The following is a 24,194-nucleotide window of genomic DNA, read 5'->3' as shown; positions in this document are numbered from 1 at the left end:
AAATACGGCAGCCACCTTTCCATAGGAGTTGTAGGCCACTTATTGTGTTGATTTGGAATGAAGACCCTTCCTGTGATGCCATGTAGACTAGGAAAGGTAGAACAAACTGGGTTTCAGACATACAGTATTTGTGCTGCGGAGTCTGCAACTCTTCAAATACTTGGAGTGTTTGCTGTAGCTTACCTGAAGTGCAATATGGGTGGGGTTTGCAGTTTTGGGACTATTCTATTGGTCCATTAAGCCAGGCATACTCAATCAAGCACAGATGAACGATTTGAAAGGATATCATCATTCTCTTTACTGTGGCAATCGTGATGGAATCAACACAATATGAACCACTTTCACTGAAACAAAACAAACTATGCAAGACTTAGTATGCAAAACTAGCTATACAATATATTTTGTTATAGGCAGAACGCATCGGAGTAGGATTCTATTGCATTTACACACAACTTAGCCCATACTCTACAAAGACCGGTGCAGCATAACCAATCAGAGCTGCAGTGGGCTTATATGCAAATAGACCATTGCCATATATGGATCTGTGCCGTTTACTTTGAGGTAGACTGTGATGGTAGGCCTACATTATGATCAATAGCCACAGTAGCTTGCTTGGCCACTGTTAAAACAGTAACTTAAAGAGGGTAAAGCCTCAGTGTTCACAGTAAACGCGCACTAGAAGTTGCACAGAAATTTCACAATGTTCAAGTTTGCGCTCAGCAGACCTGAAATTTGCTCACAGATGCATTTTTTTTTTAGGGAACATTGATTAGGACATTGACACATTGTTGTTGTTTTGGCTCTGTACTCCAGCACTTTGGTTTTGAAATTAAACATGACTATGAGGTTAAAGTGCAGACTGTCAGCTTTAATTACAGCACTTTTTGTACATAGACCCTCCATTTTAGGGAACCAAAAGTATTGGTCAAAATGTACTTATGTGTATAAAGTAGTAAAAGTTTCATATTTGGTTCCATATTCCTAGCACACAATGACTACATTAAGCTTGTGACTGGATGCATTAGCTTTTTTGTGTGTGTGTGTGTGTTTCAGATGATTTTGTGCCCAATAGAAACTAATGGTAAATAATGTATTGTGTCATTTTGGAGTCACTGTTATTGTAAATAAGAACAGAATACGTTTCTAAACACTTCTACATTAATGTGGATGCTATCATGATTACAGATAACCCTGAATGAACCATAATGATGAGTGAGAAAGTTACGCGCAAGTTACGCGCAAGACAACCTCTCACCATTACTATAACCGGGGAGGCTAGCATTTTTTTTTTGGGGGGGGTATGATATTTATGCTTCGGAGCAGGTTAGTTCTGAAGGATTCGTTGTCATAGACATTAACCTGGCTAAAAGTTGAGACACTTTCGTGGGACAGGTTATCCCAAGTTGAACTCAGAGTTGACCAAAGTTAACTAACTCCTCAACCCTGATTCGTAGATTAGGGCTCTGATCTGTTCCGTGTGTTGATCAAATCAAATGTTATTTGTCACATACACATGGTTAGCAGATGTTAATGCGAGTGTAGCGAAATGCTTCTGCTTCTAGTTCCGACAATGCAGTAATAACCAACGAGTAATCTAACATAACAATTCCACAACTACTACCGTATACACACAAGTGTAAAGGGATAAAGAATATGTACATGAAGATATATGAATGAGTTATGGTACAGAACGGCATAGGCAAGATGCAGTAGATGGTATCGAGTACTGGCATGAGCAAACCGAGAATTTAAAACACATAAAGGTCCATTCATGCGCCACAGTAAAAGCAGTTTTAGGTTAATATGTGGTGAAGAGTTCTGTATCTGTAAACATGATTAAAGTATTATGTGTTGTTGAGACTGTGAAATGGAACACCCCCCAATAATAACTTAAATCATAAAGCCGGCTCCTACAGGGGTATTTTTTAATAGTAAGTGTCCGGATGAGGTTAATGGTCGTATTTTGCATTTTCAACCACAACCTGTTGTGGTGTTATAGTACCGTATGTTTGACCTTGTTCTTTGGTTGTGTCTGTTTGTCTATGCATGAATCTAGGACGATTAGCTAGTTAACAAACTGGAATTATAGGAATTATAATCATGTAGAATTATTGTACCCATAAATGTTAGGGACATAATTGATATTACATAATCTTGTATCTTACTTTGTTACCACAACTTCAATCCTGTCTTGCAGGCATCCGTATGGGCAGCCTGGGCCTGTTCCTGCAGTGTGCTACCTCTACTGTCTTCTCCCTGCTCATGAGCCGACTGGTCCGCCATTTTGGCTCGCGCCGGGTCTACCTGAGCAGCATGGTGAGCTTCACCATCTCTGCCCTGGTCATCTGTATGTCCAAGAGTGTGGTCCTGGTCACCGTGATGTCGGCTCTGACCGGCTTTGCCTATGCCACGCTGCAGACGCTGCCGTACACCCTCACCTGCCACTACCACAAGGAAATGGAGGTAAGGACAGAAAGGCATACATACATACTTTACTCTGTGGTCCCTGTACTTCGTGAGCGTAGTGTACATATGAAATCATATTTTAACTGTGATACTATTCTGTTGACTCCTTTAGATGCCGTAGGAGTCAACAGCCATTTTTCAGGGCTGAGTAAACAGCCATATATGTTCCAATACAAACAAACGCTCACATTGTGGTCATAGTCATATCATTTTTCTCCCTCCCTCCGTACACATACCCAGTCCAGCCCTACACAAACAAACTCCCTTGCACACACTGCCTAACCCTAGACTGTGTATTGAATTTACTTCTCTCTCTTTGCATTTCAGGTTTACATGCCAAAAAAGAAAACAAAAAACGTGCTTAAGTACGGGATTGTGATCAAGCAGGACTCGATCACGCATTTGACACCCGTGGCTGAGGAGGGGGGGCTGGCCCACAAACTGGGGGGCAACAACGGGCATGCCTTCTTCAGCCAAGACGGCTCAGACTACTACCCCCCTCCCCAAGGCCAGAATGGGTCGTCCCACAAAGCCACGGGCCCCGAGCAGGATGAGCCAGAGGGCTACGAGAAGCGCGGCGTAGGGTTGGACTTTGCCATCCTGGATAGCACCTTCCTCCTCTCTCAGGTCTTTCCCACTCTCTTCATGGGCATGATCGTTCAGTTCACAAAATCCGTCACTGCCTATATGGCCTCCTCCGCCATCTTTGGCATCATCGCCATCTATCTGGCCAACCACATCATCTTTGACCAAAAGGACCTCAAGAGCTGAAAGAACCAGGAACCGAGAGTGAAGGAATGCACCCCTGGCTGCACTACCACTCCCTGCGCTTGCAACGCTCCAGTGTCTTCGCTGACCGTTGCCATGGCATTACCAATGGATTGCAATGAGGCAGCCCGTTTATACGTTTGTGTGTAAGTGTGCGGCAGGAATGAAAGGAAAATGTATACCCATGACAATTGTTCCCTCCAGAATTTACTGCAGCTAGTTACTGTGTCTACAAGAGAGAGACCGTGTCTGTGTATTTAGAGTGTCTCTCACCTTGTTCCTCTCAGACACGTAGATGGCCTCTCAGAAGGGTCATTTCTCCTTCTCCTCAGGTACAGCTAGCTTCACAGCATGAGCGGACTCCATCGGCCCTTAGACAACTGGAATACAGATTTATTACCATTTCACTCACATCTATGTGAGGAGTTTGTCAATGCTATATATTTAAAACAGTCTGCTGTTAGGGCTGGATTCAATCCGTACTGTGGAAGATCTGTGTTAAAATGTAAATGGAATTTCCGAATAAGCCGACAGCATTTACCGTGAATGCAGTACGCGGGAATGCGGGAACATTGCCTATAACGTGGATCTTCCGCGATACTTCTGCAATATGGATCGAATCCAGCCCTTAGTCAAAGTCAACAGGAGATTATTGCCCACTTCTCATGCAGACTGGCCAAGAGAGAAAAATACCCAATCTGGAGAGCCCATCACCTGCTTGGGAAAGGATCTGGGCTCACATAGCTCCATGCTGCTAATGTAGGGGCATTTCTGTCTGTTTGTTATTCTCAGCCAGGTTGTGCTTGCAGTCACAATGGATGGATTCTGCATTGCTTACTGAAACATACATGTTATCACACACGTGATAAGTTCAATGAGACCGTTGGACTTGTTCGTCAAGAAACTGCAAATAGAAAAATTGGGAATAACTGGGGTAACTGGCCCCTAGAGTAACTGGCCCCTAGTTTTGGATGGTTTTTGATAATAAACAGGTTTACTGTATATATTTTGGATATGAATTCATATATTTATATTCCTATGGGAATTTCTTATGCAACCTGTTTAGGTGAGGTCATCTGTGTAACTGTGGTGTTGTTAGAATGAAGTGGCTCAATGGCATCATTGCATTTTTGTTTGAAGTCTGTCATCTCAGGATAGTCACCTCTTTTCTAGAAATTTCAGACAGTGCCATATTGTGCTATTTATTACATAATTTCTACTGCCATTATCACGTTCAATCTGAAATGACAGTAGGAAAGTAAATGAGGTGAATTAACCAATGCTGTAAAAAATTCAGGTGCACGTCTTTTTGGAAACTCAATTAATATTCCCATGAGCAAAATACCAAAAAGTCATACTAGCAACACTGCAGCGTTACAGTGAACTGGGTTACTGAAAATAGTTTTAGTATGCAAGATGACAGTCTTTTGTGTTCTGTCATATTTTTTATCCTTTTCTCTGTGTATTGTACATCTCTTTTGAAGGTCAACATGGGTCTGTGAAAAGGTGCGTGTCTGTTTTTTGTTGTTGTTTATTTTACTATCCTTGTGGGGACCAAAAGTCCTCACAAGGATAGTAAAACAAGGAAAATTCGGACAAGTGGCGACATTCCACCGGTCCCCACAAGGAAAAAGGCTGATTTAGAGGTTAGGGTTAGAATTAGGGTTTGGAGTAAGGGTTAGGTTTAGAGTTAAGGTTTAGGGACTCAATTGTTTGGTCCCCACAAGGATAGTAAAACAAACGTGTGTGTGAATTTCATAGTGTAGTGGAGAGAGCAGGGCAACATGACATGACTTTGGATGCAGTCTCTCCTGGAGTTCCAGTCACCTAACAGAATACTGCACACAAATAATAGCTATAAGCTACAGACTTTCTGTATCTCATCTGCTGCTGTACACTGTGGCCAGTTTATTAGGTACAACCATTTAGTACTGGGTCGGACACCCCTTTGCCTCTAGAACAGCCTGAATTCTTCGGGGCATGGAAACTTCGCTCAACTGTTACAGTTGACACCAAGCAGGATTGGGCCATGGACTCATACTGTTTACGCCAAATCCTGACACAACAGGAACTGTGATTTGTCAGATCAGGCTATGTTTCTCCACTCAATTGTCCAGTGTTGGTGATTGCGTGCCCACTGGAGACGCTTCTTCATGTTTTTAGCTGATAGGAGTGAAATCCGGTGTGGTGGTCTGCTGCAATAGCCCATCCGTGACAAGGACTGACAAGTTGTACCGTTCTTTTCCTGTTTGTGACCCACCTGTTAGCTTGCGCGATTCTTGTCATTCTCCTTCGACCTTTCATCAACGAGCTGTTTTCACCCATATGACTGCTGCTAACTGGATGTTTTTTGTTTGTCGCACCATTCTCGGTAAACCCTAGGCACTGGCCGGCCGTTTCTGAGATACTGGAACCGGGGCGCCTGGCACCGACGATCACGCCACGCTCAAAGTCGCTTATGTCACTCGTTTTGCCAATTCGACCGTTCAATAGAACAGTAACTGAATGCCTCGATGCCTGTCTGCCTGCTTTATATAGCAAGCCACGGCCAGGTGACTCACTGTCTGTAGGAGTGAACAATTTTCATGAACAGGGTGGTGTACCTAATACACACACAGTAATCTAAATATATTGTGGCCTTCGGTTATTCTTCAAACTTGGAGTTTTGTTAGTAAAACGGTTGTGTTACAATCAATATGTTATGTTATATGCATTCGGTGTATGATTTGCCTACTTTTTCTGACTTTCAATCAGAAATATGGCTGTATAATAACCAAACATAATGTAATAGCTCATTTATGCAATGATGAGATTGGCTAAATACAGTTGGCCCTATTGGATATATAATCTCATTTTGAGAATGGGGTCAAAATGAACTTGTTTTTTGTAATATTTCATTGGCAGTTCGTGAAAGATAATACCACGTCACTCATCGTTGAAAACCAATTACTAAACAGACACGGTAACTTTGTGAAAATAACAGTTGACTTTGAGAAAATTCCCCCCAGCACACAGACAAGTAAATACTAATCTGACGTACTGTAGAGCATATGGACATACTGCCATGCGCCTTGGGAATATAGCAACGTTTTGCAAGTGCCTCTCGAAATGTTTTTATTTTTTGGACATAACTATTTATTTATTGATCTTTTAAAAATCATAAGCACATATTAAAGTATCTAGCATTATTTTTTTGTTGCATCTGTCAAAAGCTATTTCTGTGAAAAACAATTATAAATTGTTATTTTTTGTGTAGATGTGCTAAGAGACATCTTGACTTCAGCGCTATAATTGATTTGAATTTTCTTCCATCCCACTCGTTCATCGTGGGTTGCTTACAGTCAGATAGCTTATTGATCTCGACTGCTGTCAATGTGTCCCTGTAGGAATGTTATACTACGAATCATTATTTCATCCGGACTATTTCCTCTATGAGTTCTGGTTTTAAAGGAGCAACTTTGCTGGATGTGCATGTCTTCGTGATGACTAATACCTTTGCAGAGTATGGTAAACAACCTATTGTATCCTTGTTTATTAGTAAACAGGAAGTAGTCGATACTGTTGCATCAGGATCATTTATAACCACTGTATTGTTTCTCTGTGTTGAGTTTCCCCTATATTTCGTTTTGTTGATATTTGTTAGACATCCACTATATATACAAAAGTATGCGGACACCCCTTCTAATTAGTGGATTCGGCTATTTCAGCCACACTCGTTGCTGACAGGTGTATAAAATCGAGCACACAGCATTTCAGTCTCCATACAAACATTGGCAGTAGAATGGCCTTTACTGAAGAGCTTAGTGACTTTCAACGTGGCACCGTCATAGGATGCCATCTTTCCAACAAGTCAGTTTGTCAAATTTCGGCGCTGCTAGAGCTGCCCCGGTAAACTGTAAGTGCTGTTTTTGTGAAGTGGAAATGTCTCGGAGCAACAACAGCTCAGCTGCGAATTGGTAGGCCACACAAGCTCACAGAAAGTTGCCACCGGGTGCTGAAGAACGTAGCGCATAAAAATCATCTGTCCTCAGTTGCAACACTCATTACCGAGTTCCAAACTGCCTCTGGAAGCAACGTCAACACAATAACTGTTCATCGGGAGCTTCATGAAATGGGTTTCCATGGCTGAGCAGCCGCACACAAGCGTCCATTGGAGTGGTGTAAAGCTCACTGCCATTGGACTCTGGAGCAGTGGAAATGCAGTCTCTGGAGTGCTGAATCACGCTTCACCATCTGGCAGCCCAACGGACAAATCTGGGTTTGGCGTATGCCATGAGAATGCTACCTGCCAACTGTAAAGTTTGGTGGAGGAGGAATAATGGTCTGGAGCTGTTTTTCATAGTTCGGGCTAGACCCCTTAATTCCAGTTAAGGGAAATCTTAACGCTACAGCATACAATGACATTCTAGACAATTCTGTGCGTACAACTTTGTTGCAACCGTTTGGGGAAGTCCCTTTCCTGTTTCAGCATGTCAATGCCCCTGTGCATAAAGCGAGGCCCATACAGAAATGGTTTGTTGAGATCGTTGTGGAAGAACTTGACTGGCCTGCACAGAGCCCTGACCTCAACCCCATTGAACACCTTTGGGATGAATTGGAACGCTGACTGCAGGCCTAATCGCCCAATATCAGTGCCCAACCTCACTAATGCTCTTGTGGCTGAATGGAAGCAAGTCCCCGCAGCAATGTTCCAACATCTAGTGGAAAGCCTTCCCAGAAGAATGGAGGCTGTTATAGCAGCAAAGGGGGGCCAACTCCATATTAATGCCAATGATTTTGGAATGAGATGTTAGACAAGCAGGTGTCCACATACTTTTGGTCATGTAGCGTAAGTAACCATTGAATTCCAATAACTTAACAACAGTGTTGTGGTTCTTTAATTATGTGTCAAAATGCCCAGTGTTTAGGTTAGTTGGGTCTCAAGATAGCAAGTGCCAAGGGTCACATTTAAGATGGCTTTGGTTAATTGACAAAACTGTTTTGTAAATGTGCTGGGGTGTATAAGACTTAATCAGGGATCTATTCACATTGGTCCTATTTGATGAGGACTGTATGAATTATGAATCTGCCATTATGTCCTCAAGTTTTAATTCGTGCTCCAAATGTGTTGTTCTTTGTGTTTTCAGCCTTCATAAAAATCATATAATATTATTTTGATTATAAATCCCTCAGCTTGGGTATTGTGCAGTCACCAAATAGATTTTTTTTTAATACAAAATAAATGTACTGCATTGAAAAATGCTTGTCTGAGATTTTGTATGTCACTGAGAACAACTTTGTCGTCTGTCGAAATGTTTTGAACTATGGTCAATGATGGTTGCGCATGAAGCACAGTTAAAACCTTGGAGATAGCGCCATCTATTGGAATTCCCAACCAACTGGATGACATTGAGGGGACCGGTGGAAGCGCGCCACTGACGTATAGGCATATGCTCCATGGTGTCATCATTACAAAGAAAATATGATATGCATTTATGTTTCAGGGGAATGAATAGTCTATGAGAGACGTTTCGGGTAACTAAATTACGCACCACTGTGCTCATGAATGCATCTCACTTTAATTGTAAGCCTATTCAAGTGTTTTAAGAGAATAATTGGTTTGGAAAGTTCTTGAACCAGCAGCATAGGAAGTGGCCCCCAAGGGTGCCATTGCTCTCCGGTGACAAGTGGACTGTTTTTACACCTTCCTTCTAAATAAGGAAGCAGCCTGTCAGACATATGACCACCGACCCAATTTGGGAGCTGCCAAAGTGTCCATCATGTTCCGCAGTTGCCACCCAATGCGATCTCTCCCGTCCTCGGTTTCACGGGCGCTGTGACAGTGTTCAGTTGAACTCTCCACAGACTTGGCACTGCAATTCAGCGCCTCTTTTCTTGCTTGCTTGCAACTTCACTCTCCCCATCCTCCGCCCTTGTATTATTCGAAGGGGCAGCAGTGAACTCAGCATGATGTAATCTAGAGATGCGATAGCCTGGCAAGGTGAAACAGGGTTTTGGTGAGTGGCGTTATCCACGGCCTGCGTTGCCCACAGAGAGAGGGAGGCGCGGGGCTGCAAAACATGGTAATCATCACCGCCACCATCTCAAGCACTGCCACGCGCACTCCCATTTCTACTCCTCTGCATTGGGGCTGTCGTCTCATGCCCAGACCCCTGATCAGCTTTCCAAAAATAATCCTCTGCCAGCATGCCGAAGGAAGAAAAACAAGAAGAGTGGTATTTTTAGGGCCATTCATTTTGACCACGTGCCCCGAAGGTAAACCGGATGGCCATTGCGCAAAGGTTCCTCATCAGTATGTCCTACGAGGCCAGCACGCACTGGACGTTGACTGCGATTGTTCTCTTGGGGTTCATAGTAGGGATTGTGTCATCATATCCTATTCCGAGCAGGACAAATGCAACGTTATTGGAGAAAAGATGGGAGACCCTCTTCTCCCGCTCCATTCTGGGCATCTCGGGGGAGAAATCGGACCTGAACTGGGAGAGTGACTATTTGCTAGGTATCAAAAGAGTCCGGAGGCTCTACTGCAACGCGGGTATCGGGTTTCACCTCCAGGTCCTCCCAGACGGGAGGATAAATGGTGTACATAATGAAAACCAGTACAGTGAGTTGCTTCCACAGATGTAACGCAATATACATCACATAAAGGGGCCGTCGTCGATAATTATGGATCTAACAGCATCTATAGCCCATTTTGCATGATATGTCATCATCCGCGAATGGAGCATTGAATGTCTTCTAGAGCAAAGACAAATCTATTAAAAACAGTATCCACCAGTGCTAACTGTCTCCTTAATCTCAAACATGACATGAATGTATGGACGTATTTAGACAACAACCTATTTTTACACTGGCTCCTACAGCGGCCGAGAAACTAACAGTCACCGTGTACGTTCAAAAGGGCAATTATTAAGTCCACATGATAGCCTAAACCTATACATTTCTGAGCATATATCGAACATTTAACGTGGGAATTTATATAGAACAAAGACTCAGCATCCTGCGTAGCAATCTGCAAGGTTACACCCACAGACGCACAGCATATGCTATAACCACTATGAACCATATTTTGTACCTATCTGATCGGATGTATTTTTCCAATATCTAATATCTGGTATTTTGTTCAATTAGGTCTAATAGAGATCTCAACGGTAGAGCGAGGAGTGGTTAGCTTGTATGGGGTAAGGAGTGAGCTGTTTGTCGCAATGAATAGCCGAGGAAGGTTATACGGAACGGTAGGTATGCACAGTTGGCTATTCCATTTATTTTCCTGCAATATTTGTTAATGGCTCCGAGAATAGTGGTCTTTGCTATTACGCTATGACTGGTCGGGTTTTATTTGCATGTCATATTAACTATTGGGTGTGCCTATCTTAACGTGTGCTGTGAATTATGTGAGAATAAATATGATAATGGAATGGTAGGCTATTTGGTATTGTTAACGATATGTTCCCCCAATCTTATTATGCATTCTTTTGAAATTACAAGTAGTAAATGAGCTAAGGGCCTGTTAATGGTCGAGTTGCCTTCGGCTATAATGATGAGGTTAACAGACGCATAATTGTGTCACGCGCTGTAATACGGCCCTGCGTGCGAGGGAAAGCCCCCCGATACTCCAGAACCTGTCATCGGGACCTGGGACTGTATGTAATTAGTCCTTTAAATATGAATATTAGGCCTATTTACATGTTAGGTTACACTCACAGGCTATGGCTATCACTGATCGAAGTGCATCCTTTGATTATGGACATTGAACCAGGAGTCAGGAATGATGATTTCAAAAGTGATTCCATTAGGGTATCTCTGACGGACGTCATTAGGCAGTCTTGTTGGAAGTCCCAGCACATCCCGTCTTTTCACAACGTATTATTGCAGAACATTTTCAAAAATGTCTATCCAACAAATACTCTGAAAAATATTGTTAGACAATTAAACAAACACGATTAGCAATTAACAAAGTGCAAGGTGCGCACAAGAATGCCCACAGCTCTCCAATTGCGCATGAATGAACAGCCCCCCCCCCCCAAAATACACTTACAAAGTGTATGCAATTAAAAACCTTTTGACATCGATCATTTCACAAATAACACATGGGTTAATATGCTAATTAATTACCCATATGGGTGACAAATAAGTGTCACAGCAGTGCTACCTGTGCGTAATACCCCAGTTATTGATGTTTAAAGGGAAGGTTCACATTTGCGTCATCTTATTAATACACAAAAATAAGTCAATAGACCCAGGGAGTAAGCAAACCAACATTTGTTTTTGTTCAGTAAGCTGCAGTTTAGCATTGTCTTTATCAAGCACAAAGTATGGGAGTGGTAGGGCCTCTGTTAGCATGCTCCCAATAGAACAAATGACTCCAAAACAGAAACATTCACATTGTAATTTCCTTTGAAATTTAATGAATATGATATGTCAAGATGATCTCAGTTGATTTAAAGTTTGGAGTTCCAGTTTTCAAAAACTATGTGGTAAATGTAATTTTCGTTTAGATATCACCTCAAGGTTTTATAAACACTTTTATTTCTTATGAATTTTAGATTGAGCAAGAGATGTACTAGTCTTCAGAGACAAAGGTTTGCAGGTTCATGGCCTGCTATCAGCCCCAAATGTGCTCCAATATATTAGTGCATGGCTCCCCTACTTTACATGTGAACCAATCCTGGATGAGGATGAAATGATTGCATGGCAAGTATTTTTCTGTGCATCCTGTACAACCATATCAAACTGCTAGCTGTGAAACTAGACTTGGCCACGCATTTTCTTAGGCTTTTTCTCCTTTGCTATTTTCAGACAGTCTTCCATGATGAGTGCAAGTTCAGAGAGAGCATGCTGCCAAACAACTACAACGCCTATGAGTCTTCCGTTTACAGAGGCTCCTACATTGCTCTCAACAAGCATGGCCGTCTGAAGAGAGGCAAAAAGGCCACCACTGCCATGACTGTCACACACTTCCTCCCCAGAATATGAGCAAAACTGGCAATAACTCACTTATTTGCACATGTGGATTGTTTTCCAGGTAACATTATACTGTATACACGCATACACCAATACAAATGGACTGCAAAAGAAAGAAATACCACTATATATGATGGTATTTATTCAGTCTTTTATATGTACATTTCGGTAGCTTACTTTGTTTTACAACTTATGGATATGCCATTATTTGCTGCTTGTTATTTTAATGAGTATTATATAAGGGGTGGAGAAGCTTCGTCTGTCCCCTCCACTTGATATGGGTGCTTGCCATATCTGGTGGAGACCTTGCCCTGTCAGTGGATGACAGCTCAGCCTCTAGAAGTGAAATGGATACTTTTCATTACCTCAAAGCGTCACGTCACCGAATGGAAAGAAATGTGTGCATGAAATTTCTACTGAGAAGAATGCCTGTTTAATTTGAACTTTTGTCGTTATCAATCAAGGACTAGACATTTTCCATCCTCTGTGTCAACATTATACCATTGTATAGTAAGGGTAACTAGAGCACTTGCTTGTTTCCTTGCTTTGTGATGAGATGGTGTGTGCCTTTGATTCCTACTTGAGAGCCCCTTCCCTTGCATGTGAGAAATGTGCCCCTCAGTCAGAAATAGGGATGACACGCAGGTCATCACTAACCTCATACACTCCAGGGGGCTTTAGCCCGATTCCTAAAGGCCCACAAGTATCTTCCGTTTCTTTTCTTTTCAGAATAACGTCAATCAAGTAATTGAGACTCTAATTGAGACTCTTGTGTCTGAGCTCAAAGCCATTGATGTGGAAAGCTAGAGCTGGAGACCCACCATCCTAGGGGGCTTGACAATCCTGGCTTTTATGAGGCTAGTTTCTATGAGGCTAGATGGTTTTATGAGGCTAAGTGTATGATGGCTTGATGGTCAGACCAGATTGAAATGTGTGTATGTGCCTGGTCTTGGACTAAAGGGAGCCTGCTGTACAAATCAAACAGTTTGATTCCTTTTGAAACTGATGAGGGTTGAAACCTTAACTTGTGCGCTGGTTCGATGTCTGTTGTTGCACTTACAGTATCTCCATTTCTGCAGTAAATGTTGAGCTGCAGAAATGGTGCTTGTTTTCACATTCACTCTGGAAATGAGGGTCAGCTACATTCATTTGAAGTAATGCCAATATTACATTGACATTTTTTTGAGGGATGTTGCTTATTTCACGCAACTGAGATTTGCTAACAATATTTCAGGTAGCTAGTGCAATCTGTATTTTACATATAATATCTGATAGTTAGATCATAACGATTGTACTCATAGGTACCTGTTTCTCTCTTTCATTGCTTATAGCAGTTGTTAAGTTGTAAGGTCTTGTGTGAAAGAAAAACAGAAGCAATGTCTCAAAGCATTTCCCCAAAGGCTTTACAGTAGTGATGTTTGGGCTTTGTGCATTGAAGTCAATGCTTACTTGCTCTCCTCCTCGAATACTGTACGTTTCCATAGTGGAGCGATAAACCCATACAGTGCTGTACTGACATGAAGAAGAGTACTTATATGGGACTGTGCATGTGGTACCCATTGTTCTTTTAACCTGCTAAGGATGCAGATCATTTTGGACAAGCTACTCCCCAAATACCCGAGCAGACCCCCCTTGTCCAGTGGACACTGTAAAAGCCTTTGTTCAACAATGGCCATGAGATTCCAGAAGTATCCTTCCTCTCCCATCCGGAGCCATTTTAGTCCAAGGTCAGAGTCATAGACTTCTTTCACTGTGTCTAGGCACGTGATGTTCAGGTTGACCCGGGGTTGACCCGGATCTCTTTTCCCCTTTGACCTACATTCGCTCTGTTATTCCTTTATTTATTTGTGGTTGATTATGTAGCTCGAAGAAAACCTTGCATGAATGACATACAGTGATTGTTTAGGTGTAAGTGGTTTGATGATTCTGTACCTCTCTTTGACTGGTGGGCAATGAGCATGGACTTATTGGGAACGGAGTGACATAATCTGATTTAAAGACGGTTTATCTTTGGTTATTACAGTGCTATAGGTATGTTTGGTGTGTCAGAGTAAAATCCATAAGATGTTGTCATCGTTTACCTCTTTTACATTTACACCAGTTCAATTCTTATTCCAACACAGCATTCATCGGTAGCCAACTGTCAAATGGATTTGAGCTGGTGCTGACCTTCCCCCAAGTACTTGTAGTAGGAAGAGACAGGCTGCAGGCTCGATGCAGTGTCTAGTTGAGATGGAACACAGAAAGCATCCATGTGTACACCCATCATACTCTGTATCTGCCACAGCAAAAGAGAAAGCAGAGGTGTTATCAGATCAATTTACCTTGAGTCAGGAATAAGATGGAATTGTCCTGCTGTGCAGTGCTCGCAAAGCACTACTTCCAAGGAAGATGGTATACAAGGCGGATGGCAAACAAAGAGGATGGCAGACAATGAAAATATGTAACACAAAGGCTGTTTTGGATGTGGGCCATTATGGAGTTTTGTTCAGTCTTCCAAGTAGAGTTATCTCTACAGATAGCACCAGATCAAGCCTACCTATATTGTCACAATGTAACTGAAAAATGTCTTGAGAATGATCTATTCAGGATTGTGGAATGAATGAAAACGAGCTTTTCTACCGCTTTGCATGTGTCTTTCTGGGATGACGTAGCAGGATTCATGGTTTCATTTAATCTGGGTGGTGCAACAACATCCTATTGTATTTATCATTCATATTTTTGGGGCCGGTCTATATGGACAACAGGACACTATCTGGACAACCTTGAGATTTTGTATGAAAAGCGCTATATAAAATACATCTATTATTATTATTAACAAGCAAATACATGAACTGAAATAGAGATATTTGGAAGTGTGGGAATTGTGCCTCAGTCAAAAATGGTTTCTTATGTCATAAAGAGCACCTAGTTTAGTGTACACCTGTTAGACCTTCACACAAGTCTTTGTACTAAATGCATTAAAGCTGCTCAAAGAGTGTTAGATACGCAAATGGTGTTCAAGCCTACAGTAGCTTACAATGCAATCCATTGTGGGCTCTCCAACGTGTGCAAAGGTGGCGGTAGCGAGTCTGTGTGTGCCCTGTGTGTCTGCAGCCTTAGTTTGTGTTCTCACTCAGTTTTATATTCCTGTACTGAGGGGAGTGTGCATCCTCTGAAATCCCCCTCATCTTTTTTTTAACATATACCTTACCTTCTGCCTTAGTTCCGATTTATTGAAATGATTGTAAATTAGTTTGAAAAACAGACTTCTCCAATCATTTGTTTCTGGGGGGAAAAGCATATGTTGACGAGTAAGAATACTAATATATCAAAAATGGCTTTCCTTTTATTTTTGTACGTATGTGCTGTGCACAACAGTCAACTGTATCCCTGCAATAATAATAAAACATGTTTTATATGGGTTGTTGTTATGCCTATGGTTCATGTCAATTGTGAACTGGATTTATATGATAGAACCTCCTATGTATTGATTTAGTTAGTCAATATTTTAGATTGAGAAGTGTATTATACACTATTCAAAATAAAATAAGCCAGCGAGTGTTTCTTTGTGGCAATTGATAAGTAAACTGAACTCTTTCAAGGATTATACTGCACTTTTTAAGCACACTCATATTACTATGATGTGTGTGTGCAGCTGGGGCTCCCTCCTCTGGCAAAAATAAATATAGCCACGTTTTGGGAAGAATATGGTTCCATTTGGGCCTCTACACTCCAGATGTGTTCAGGGATAAGCCAAGGGACAAAAACTGGACAGAAGTGTGTGTGTGTGTGTGTGTGTGTGTGTGTGTGTGTGTGTGTGTGTGTGTGTGTGTGTGTGTGTGAGCAAGCGAGAGAGAGATTTAACCTGTCCAGTATTTATAAACAAGAGAAGAGGCTAGGGAGAATAAACAAGAGAGCCCAGACCCTCAGATAGGCAACCTCTACATGCAGGTAAAATGCAAATAAACTGTACCAACCAATAGAAATGCAGACCCCTGTAAAGGCGATTGCTTAAGCAGAGAGCAGGAATGGCACATGGGCCAATTACCTTTGAGGTGAGGGTGGTGAAGTTCCCTACTAAATGTATGATTTAAACGATTCCATACATCATTTCCCGCACATATAAACTACATCATTCTGTTGACCCTGGGACACGTTTTTTTTTAGGTAGAAGCGAGCATAATGTACTGTTAGCCGTGTTATATAATGAGTTTTTGAAACTCAAACTAACATCCGGTAAAACAAAAAAAACATCGACAGGATTGGGCCAGTCACAGAGCTGTCACTCTCAAATATAACTTTTGGCCTCTTTTCCCGTCAATTGTTGTCAACACTGCAGCTAGAGCACCTCGCGGAATAGCGTGTGAACCCGCACATTTCCCCAACATGCACCCGGCTATCTTCGCGATTTGGCTGGCTGCTCTACACCAATCAATGCCGGTAAATTGTTTCCCTGTGCACCAAGACCCATCGCAGCCGTGCAAAACAATTAAAGGAACGAGCAAGCGCCCAGAGTCTGTCGATGTAGGAGATGATTTATTGAAGGTGAATTTGAATGGACATGTACATAAAGCCATCGACATAAACTCTCTGGGTAAGTTTAGTTTTCTGTAATAAACTATTTTCACACTATGCTTTTATTTTAAAGTTATCTAATTGTTAAATGTAAGTTTAGACTCGTTTTTATTTCACACACAAACTAAAAGCGAGTGTTCAATTTACACTGCCACTTATAAACGAGGACATGTTCTTTTTCTGGAGTTGAACAGCTGTGTAGGCATTGCTTAGGACATCTGAGCTGAAGTTTTGTGTTCAAGGATTTACAGAACCTGTCCCAGTGCAGATTTGTAAATATGTCCATAATTTTTCTTAAGAGTTTTTTTGTACTTGTCTAATGAATGTATTTTACAGGTGTTTCCGTTTCTCAGTAGTTTGTCATTCTGTTTGCAGCGTTTGTATCAGGAGTTATCAAACTTGTTGTTGACGATCCACAGCGTTATGCAGGCTTGTCTGTTCTACTCAGCGGTTCATCAAGACCATGAATAGTAGAATCAGGTGTAATATGGAGTTTTCCCACCTTTGCTGCTATAACAGCCTCCATTCTTATGGGAAGGCTTTCCACTAGATGTTGGAACATTGCTGCTGGGACTTACTTCCATTCAGTCGCAAGAGCATTAGTGAGTTTGGGCACTGATGTTCGGCTATTAGGCCTGGCTCGCAGTCAGTGTTCCAATTCATCCCAAATATGCTCGATGGGGTTGAGATCAGGGCTCTATTCAGGCCAGTCAAGTTCTTCCACAATGATCTCAACAAACCATCTCTGTATTTGTTTACCTTTATTTAACTAGGCAAGTCAGTTAAGAACTAATTCTTATTTTCAATGATGGCCTAGGAACAGTGGGTTAACTGCCTGTTCAGGGGCAGAACGACATATTTGTACCTTGTCAGCTCTGGGATTTGACCACTAGTCCAACACTCTAACCACTAACCACCTGCCGCATATGGACCTCACTTTGTGTACGGGGGAATTGTCCACACTGTTGCCACAAAGTTGGAAGCGCAGAATCGTCTAGAATGTCATTGTATGCTGTAGCGTTAAGATGTCTTTACACTGGAACTAAGGCGCCTAGCCCGAACAAATGAAAAACATCCCCAGACCATTATTCCTCCTCCACCAAATTGTACAGTTGGCACTATGCATTGGAGGCAGGTAGCGTTCTCCTGGCATCCAACAAACCCAGATTCATCTGTCGGATTGCCAGATGGTGAAGCGGGATTCATCACTCCAGAGAACGCGTTTCCACTGCTCCCGTGTCCAATGGCGGCGAGCTTTACACCATTCCAGCCAATGCTTGGCATTATGCATGGTGATCTTAGGCTTGTGTGCGTGCGGCTGCTCTGCCGTGGAAACCCATTTCATGAAGCTCCCAACGAACAGTTTTTTTGGGGTATTTTATTAGGATCTCCATTAGCTGTTGCAAAAGCAGCAGCTACTCTTCCTGGGGTCCAACACAAAACATGAAACATAATACAGAACGACATAATACAGAACATCATTGGACAAGAACAGAACTACTTACATTTTTTTTTTAAGTACACAGCCTACATATCAAAGCATACACACAAACTATCTAGGTCAAATAGGGGAGAGGCGTTGTGCCGCGAGGTGTTGCTTTATCTGTTTTTTAAAACCAGATTTACTGTTTATTTGATCAATATGAGATGGAAGGAAGTTCCATGCGATAAGGGCTCTATATAATACTGTACGCTTTCTTGAATTTGTTCTGAATTTGGGGACTGTGAAAAGACGCCTGGTGGAATGTCTGGTGGGATAAGTGTGTAAGTTGACTATGCAAACAATTTGGGATTTTCAAAACATTAATGTTTCTTGTAAAAATAAGTGATGTGCTGATTTAGCTTCCAGAGGCAGTTTGGAACTCGGTAGTGAGTGTTGCAACCTTCAGCATTTGGCAGTCCCTTTCTGTGAGCTTGTGTGGTCTACCACTTCGTGGCTGAGACGTTGTTGCTCCTAGGCATTTCCACTTCACAATAACAGCACTTACAGTTGGACCGGGGCAAATGTGAACTATTGTTGCATCACCATCTTTATCGCAAAAAAAAAAATACAAGTACAAACCCAACTTTAAGCTACACATTATTTTAACAGAAGTAATGAACTGTATATTGATCAGCACAGCGATTGACAAAACAGGACCATGTTTGAAACACAAGTGGTTCTGAGCTTAATTCAATATTACACAGGTGAGCTAATAGTTACAGAAATCAGGAATGCAGGCAGGCTATATCTATCTGAGCTACTGTGTCTAACACACAGCCACCTGTTATGTTGGGCACCTACTGACCAAAAAAGGATGTTATTATGATAAAAAATGTTAAATGACATGTATTGCTAAAATAAAGGTTTAAGGAAATACAGGCATGACCCACATTACTACAAGACAAAACTGCTTAAACAAGCCTGATGGTCTTGTACATATAAAAGCAAAGTTAGCTTTCATTTAGCTTGAAAAAGTAGCATAATGGGATAATGTCTTACTGTGGTGTGTGAATAATCCAATGCTTTATCTTATATGCGGTACAAATCACATTATTGTGGAAGCACCTCCTCTAAAAGCCTGAATTGGGCTGTTTGAGAAGGTTTGAATCCTAAGCAGCCTGCCTACACATAGTGTGAAGTACAATACCAACATAGCTGCTGTAGAAGGTCAAAGCTGTGTGCTGGAAAACCTTGGTAGAGCATGGGTGAAATAGGCGTTGTGGTGTTGATGTGAATTTCCTTTGTTTTTCGGCTTCAGACCAATGCCTAGTCACACTTAGTTTTTAATAGATGATTTTGACATGCATTGATTGCCCCAAACATACTCACTTGAAATGTTACTACTTAACTAATGAAAAATGTTCTCTCTGACCAAGTGGATTATTTATCTTTTAGGCTCCCCTACTGGTTTATATATGTAAAAAAGTTTATACATCTAATTTCATTACATTATTTATATATACAGTGCATTCGGAAAGTATTCAGATCCCTTGACTTTTCCCACATTTTGTTACGTTACAGCCTTATTCTAAAACTGATGAGGAAAAAAATGTATTTAATCAATCTACACACAATACCCAATAATGACGAAGTGAAAACAGCTTTTTAGACATTTTGGCAAATGTATTAAAAACAGAAATACCTTATTTACATAGGTATTCAGCTATGACACTCAATTGAGCTCAGTTGCATCCTGTTTCCATCATCCTTGACATGTTTCTACAACTTGATTGGAGTCCACCTGTGGTAAATTTAAATTGATTGGACATGATTTTGAAAGGCACATGCCTGCCTATGTAGGGTCTCACAGTTGACAGTGCGTGTCAGAGCAAAAACCAAGCCATGAGGTCGAAGGAATTGTCCGTAGAGCCCCGAGACAGGATTGTGTCGAGGCACAGATCTGGGGAGGGTACCAAAACATGTCTGCAGCATTGATGGTCCCCAAGAACACAGTGGCCGCCATCATTCTTAAATGGAAGAAGTTTGGAACCACCAAGACTCTTCCTAGAGAGGCTGACCGGCTAAACTGAGCAATCGGGGGAGAAGGGCCTTGGTCAGGGAGGTGACACTCTGACAGAGCTCCAGAGTTCCTCTTTGGAGATGGGAGAACCTTCCAGAAGGACAGCCATCTCTGCAGCACTTTATGGTGGCCAGATGGAAGCCACTCCTCAGTAAAAGACGCATGACCGCACGCTTGGAGTTTGCCAAAAGGCCCCTAACGGTCTCTCGGACTATGAGAAACAAGATTGAACTCTTTGGCCTGAATGCCAAGCATCATGTCTGGAGGAAATCTGGCACCATCCCCACGTTGAAGCATTGTGGTAGCAGCATCCTGCTGTGGGGATGTTTTTCAGGGACTGGGAGACTAGTCGGGATCGAGGCAAAGATGAACGGAACAAAGTACAGCAAGATCCTTGACGAAACCCTGCTCCAGAGCGCTCAGGACCTCTGACTCGGGCGGCGGTTCACCTTCCAACAGGACAATGACCCTAAGCACACAACCAAGACAATGCAGGAGTGGCTTCAGGACAAGTCTCTGAATGTCCTTGACTGGCCCAGCCAGAAACCAATAGTGTTTTACGTTTCTAAATAGGGCATTCACCAGCACAAAATGCACAATCTTCCATGGGCACTGTGAGGCTGGATAGGCTGCGCTTCAGCTCTCAAAATCCATTCCAATATCAACTGCGATATCGTTAACTAGCTTATGTGGGTCTTAACCTCCCATTAGCGCTGCATGAAATGGTCAGTTTTGCACTTGTTTTTAAGGACACACCTCATCTATTACCACCCCTTCTACTCAGCACAAGCGAGCTGTTGTTAGACAGGTTGGTCGTTAGGGCTGGAAAATGCCAGTGCGCCAGTTTTTTACATGAAGAAATTGCAAAAACAAATGCATTTGACACTTAATGCCAGCTGTAAATAGAGCCCAAGTGTCCAAATGAACTAATTCAACAAAGTGTCTTATTTTGTAGGATTGTTAAATCATTTGCTTAAATTGTCTGTCTCCATACTTAGTGTGAAATTAGTTTTTTTTTTCATTTTCCCATAGTTGTCCTCCCAATAAGAACAGAAACAAGTGACTGTGTGCCAATATTGGACTTTAAAAGTAAACACTTCTTATGTGTGGACATCGAGGGAAAGTTGTTCAGTTCTGTAAGTATTGCATGGCATGGTCACCCATGGATGGCCACTCTGGGAACAGTCAAATCTGCTCTCCCAAATCACTATTCACATTCATTGTACCATATGACTTTGTAGATTTAATATGACCTATTCATGTCAAATTCAAGTTGTGTTTCTGTTGTCACTCCCCACCAGATGGACAGCAGGAAAGAGTGCCTTTTCCTGCAGCTGCAGATGGAGAACCATGTTGACCTGTTCTATTCATCTAGCAACGGACTGTTGCTCCACCTGGAAGGGGCGAAGATCCATGTTAAAAGGCATGACTTGCTAAAGAGACACCTGGTTTACAGAAAGAAGAGGAGCCAACAGGTCAACGCAGAGAACCCAGAAGCAGAGCCCATCATGTCTGATCAGGATATGCAACAGGACCAAGAACGAGCTGGTGCCGTTTCCAAGGAGACCATCACTTCTTGTGACGACCCTTTGCGGGTGTTGCATTCCAATAGCCCAGGCAGTCCTATCAAAACGGCTGTGGAAAAGACAGCGAAAGAGTGAAGTACTGACCAAGAACTTGACTAGGCAGGCCAGAGAAATGGGCTTTGAGTTTGAAGCAACCTTTTGCAAGATAACATTAAGGGAGATATCTCCATGCACCAGTGCCTCAGTCCTAGTGAGTTTGTGATTTGGAATTGTCTGGATGGAGTGGTCACAAGACAATTTGAGTAAGAGCATGTTAGATTGAAACAAGGAGGTGAATTAATAAGATGATCTGTGCCCATCACTAGAAAGAGTCTTACAGTATATGTCGAGGTAGTTCTTGCTAAAGTCAGGAATGAGTTGATGAGGATAGGTGGATGAGACCGTGTGTATAGCACAGTGAGATACCAACATGTTGGTTATGCAAGGGCATGATGCACTTTTAAATATTTACATTGCATAAGGCAGGGCACGGTCGGAGTACGTTGAACGTTTCAAACAGTTGGGTTTTCTATTGAGTCAGGGATGAAAGTCCGATTTAAATCATGATGATTCAGGCCGATCCTGAAAATGTGCAGGCTCAAATGTGCAGGCACTTCTTGTTTTTGTTACGGCCTATAAACAATTCAGGCAGGTCACCCATCATTTCCTTATCTAAATTCCAAAGTATCTTATTTTAATTAATACAGAAATACATGTTTGAGTAGCAGTTTATGAGGAGCCGGCCAGTTTGGCAACATTCAAGGTAATACTTCTCTTTTAACAGGGTTAAACAGGGTTGAAAGAGTGTCCATGTCCTTTCACAAAGTTAAATTTTAAACTGGTTTGGCATTGAGCCTGATGATGTTGCAATATTTTAGTTGCATGAGATTTTCCTATGTAGGCCTATGTCAAAATGGACCAAAATTGCTGTCTTAATTATTATTTTATACAAGATTGCATTGTAACTTCTATTAATTGCAGGCCGTTTTTAAATAGATATGTTATGGAATTACTATATTTCGTCAATATAAAGGTTGTGTATGTTAACTATGTTTAAATATACTGTAATGTATCGAGGTTGTTTCACTGTCATTATACAGTACAGACATGTGGCTGAATGATATTACTTCAACACCCAGAACAAATTGTAGCTGGTGCTGGACACCATTAGGAAAAAGCAATGAGCCATAACAATATAATGTTTATTTATTCAAACGTATTCACATATTGTTATTTATAATGTTTGTTTTATATGGATGCTTATTGTCTTAAAATACATTGAAACATTAATAAAATATAAGATTCTGACTGTAATCATTACTGTACATATCATTTGAAATAATGTTCTTTTTATTAGGTTAATACCCTTGAATGTTTGTTAAATATATCAATAAAGTTCATTTTCTTCAGCATTTTAGAATAAAAACATGACGTCCTTTTCACACTCTAGGCCCAGGAATACACCTTGTTCACACTGTTTTCAATGCAGCTCTCTGTAACACTACATTAGTAGCCTGCTTTTAGATAGGTAGCCCAATTCTGTTATGCTTTTCACTAATTGCCTCTGAAAAAGATCTGATGTTTATTTAACTAGGCAAGTCAGTTAACACCAAATTATTATTTACAATGATGGCCTACAATCTCAGAATTGGGCTGCCTGTGTGAACGCAGCTGTAGTAATGCTGTAATTCAAATAAAATTTGATTTGTCACATGCTTCGTAAACAAGTGTAGACGTCTTCCTCCCAGACAAACTAAACAGCTCCTTTGCCCGCTTTGAGGATAATACAGTGTATACATCTGGCCCTTCTTTGGACACTGTTAACTAACCTCCAAATGAGCTTCAATACCGTACAACACTCCTTCCGTGGCCTCCAACTGTTCTTAAACACTAGCAAAACCAAATGCATGCTTTTCAACCGTACGCTGCCCGCCCCCGCCCGCCCACCAGACTAGCATCACTACTCTGGACGGTTCTGACCTAGAATACCTGGACAACTACAAATACCTAGGTGTCTGGCTAGACTGTAAACTCTCCTTCCAGACTCATATCATCTCCAATCCAAAATCAAATCTAGAATCGGCTTTCTATTTTGAAATGAACATTCTCGATGCCATCAAACTACTACGCTCTGAGATAGTTTAAATTAAAACAGAGGTAGTTGCTATGATTGAGGCCTGAATACAGGATGTTTCTGATACTTTAAAAGCAGATCTAACCATCCAGCGGGACGAGACGAGATGAGAAGCCCATGATTGATCGTGCCCACCGGCCACTGCACCCAAAGCCCCGGGATGGTGGAAGGCCCCGTGACATCATTCAAGTGCACCTTTTCCATGAGAAGATGGAGATTCACCGACGAGCCCGCAAT

General features: G+C 41.8%; 3 protein-coding genes across 3 annotated transcripts in view; all 3 read left to right on the top strand.

Annotated features, from left to right (window-relative positions):
- Window positions 1-8,467, top strand: part of LOC118401043 (solute carrier family 45 member 3) — a 28,319-nt gene extending 19,852 nt beyond the window's left edge. The window contains exons 3-4 of the mRNA XM_052474774.1: window positions 2,198-2,463; window positions 2,794-8,467. Of these exons, the coding sequence (XP_052330734.1) occupies window positions 2,198-2,463; window positions 2,794-3,237 (710 nt within the window). The 3' untranslated portion in view covers window positions 3,238-8,467. The remainder of the gene's footprint in view (window positions 1-2,197; window positions 2,464-2,793) is intronic.
- A 487-nt stretch (window positions 8,468-8,954) lies between these two features.
- Window positions 8,955-15,603, top strand: LOC118401042 (fibroblast growth factor 6-like). The gene is made up of 3 exons (XM_035798213.2): window positions 8,955-9,838; window positions 10,366-10,469; window positions 12,034-15,603. Exons 1-3 carry the CDS (start codon window positions 9,499-9,501, stop codon window positions 12,208-12,210), a joined length of 621 nt encoding a protein of 206 aa, XP_035654106.1. The 5' UTR covers window positions 8,955-9,498; the 3' UTR covers window positions 12,211-15,603.
- A 719-nt stretch (window positions 15,604-16,322) lies between these two features.
- Window positions 16,323-23,235, top strand: LOC118401041 (fibroblast growth factor 23-like). Its single transcript, XM_035798211.2, has 3 exons — window positions 16,323-16,774; window positions 21,291-21,394; window positions 21,560-23,235. The coding sequence occupies exons 1-3, from the start codon at window positions 16,567-16,569 to the stop codon at window positions 21,917-21,919; spliced, it is 672 nt and encodes a 223-aa protein (XP_035654104.1). The 5' UTR covers window positions 16,323-16,566; the 3' UTR covers window positions 21,920-23,235.
- The last annotated feature ends 959 nt before the right edge of the window (window positions 23,236-24,194 follow it).

The sequence above is a fragment of the Oncorhynchus keta genome, chromosome 22 (assembly GCF_023373465.1).
Source record: "Oncorhynchus keta strain PuntledgeMale-10-30-2019 chromosome 22, Oket_V2, whole genome shotgun sequence".
NCBI classification, from domain to species: domain Eukaryota; kingdom Metazoa; phylum Chordata; class Actinopteri; order Salmoniformes; family Salmonidae; genus Oncorhynchus; species Oncorhynchus keta.
The sequence above is the reverse complement of the archived record's forward strand: the minus strand, read 5'-3'. Positions and strand labels throughout refer to the sequence as shown.

Excerpts from the sequence above, each read along its gene's own strand:
- LOC118401042 (XM_035798213.2), top strand. The coding sequence starts at position 9,499 with ATGGCCATTGCGCAAAGGTTCCTCATCAGTATGTCCTACGAGGCCAGC. Across the intron at positions 9,839-10,365 it reads ACATAATGAAAACCAGTACA|GTCTAATAGAGATCTCAACG; the intron begins GTGAGTTGCTTC and ends TTGTTCAATTAG. Across the intron at positions 10,470-12,033 it reads GAGGAAGGTTATACGGAACG|ACAGTCTTCCATGATGAGTG; the intron begins GTAGGTATGCAC and ends TGCTATTTTCAG.
- LOC118401041 (XM_035798211.2), top strand. The coding sequence starts at position 16,567 with ATGCACCCGGCTATCTTCGCGATTTGGCTGGCTGCTCTACACCAATCA. Across the intron at positions 16,775-21,290 it reads CATCGACATAAACTCTCTGG|TTGTCCTCCCAATAAGAACA; the intron begins GTAAGTTTAGTT and ends ATTTTCCCATAG. Across the intron at positions 21,395-21,559 it reads AGGGAAAGTTGTTCAGTTCT|ATGGACAGCAGGAAAGAGTG; the intron begins GTAAGTATTGCA and ends ACTCCCCACCAG.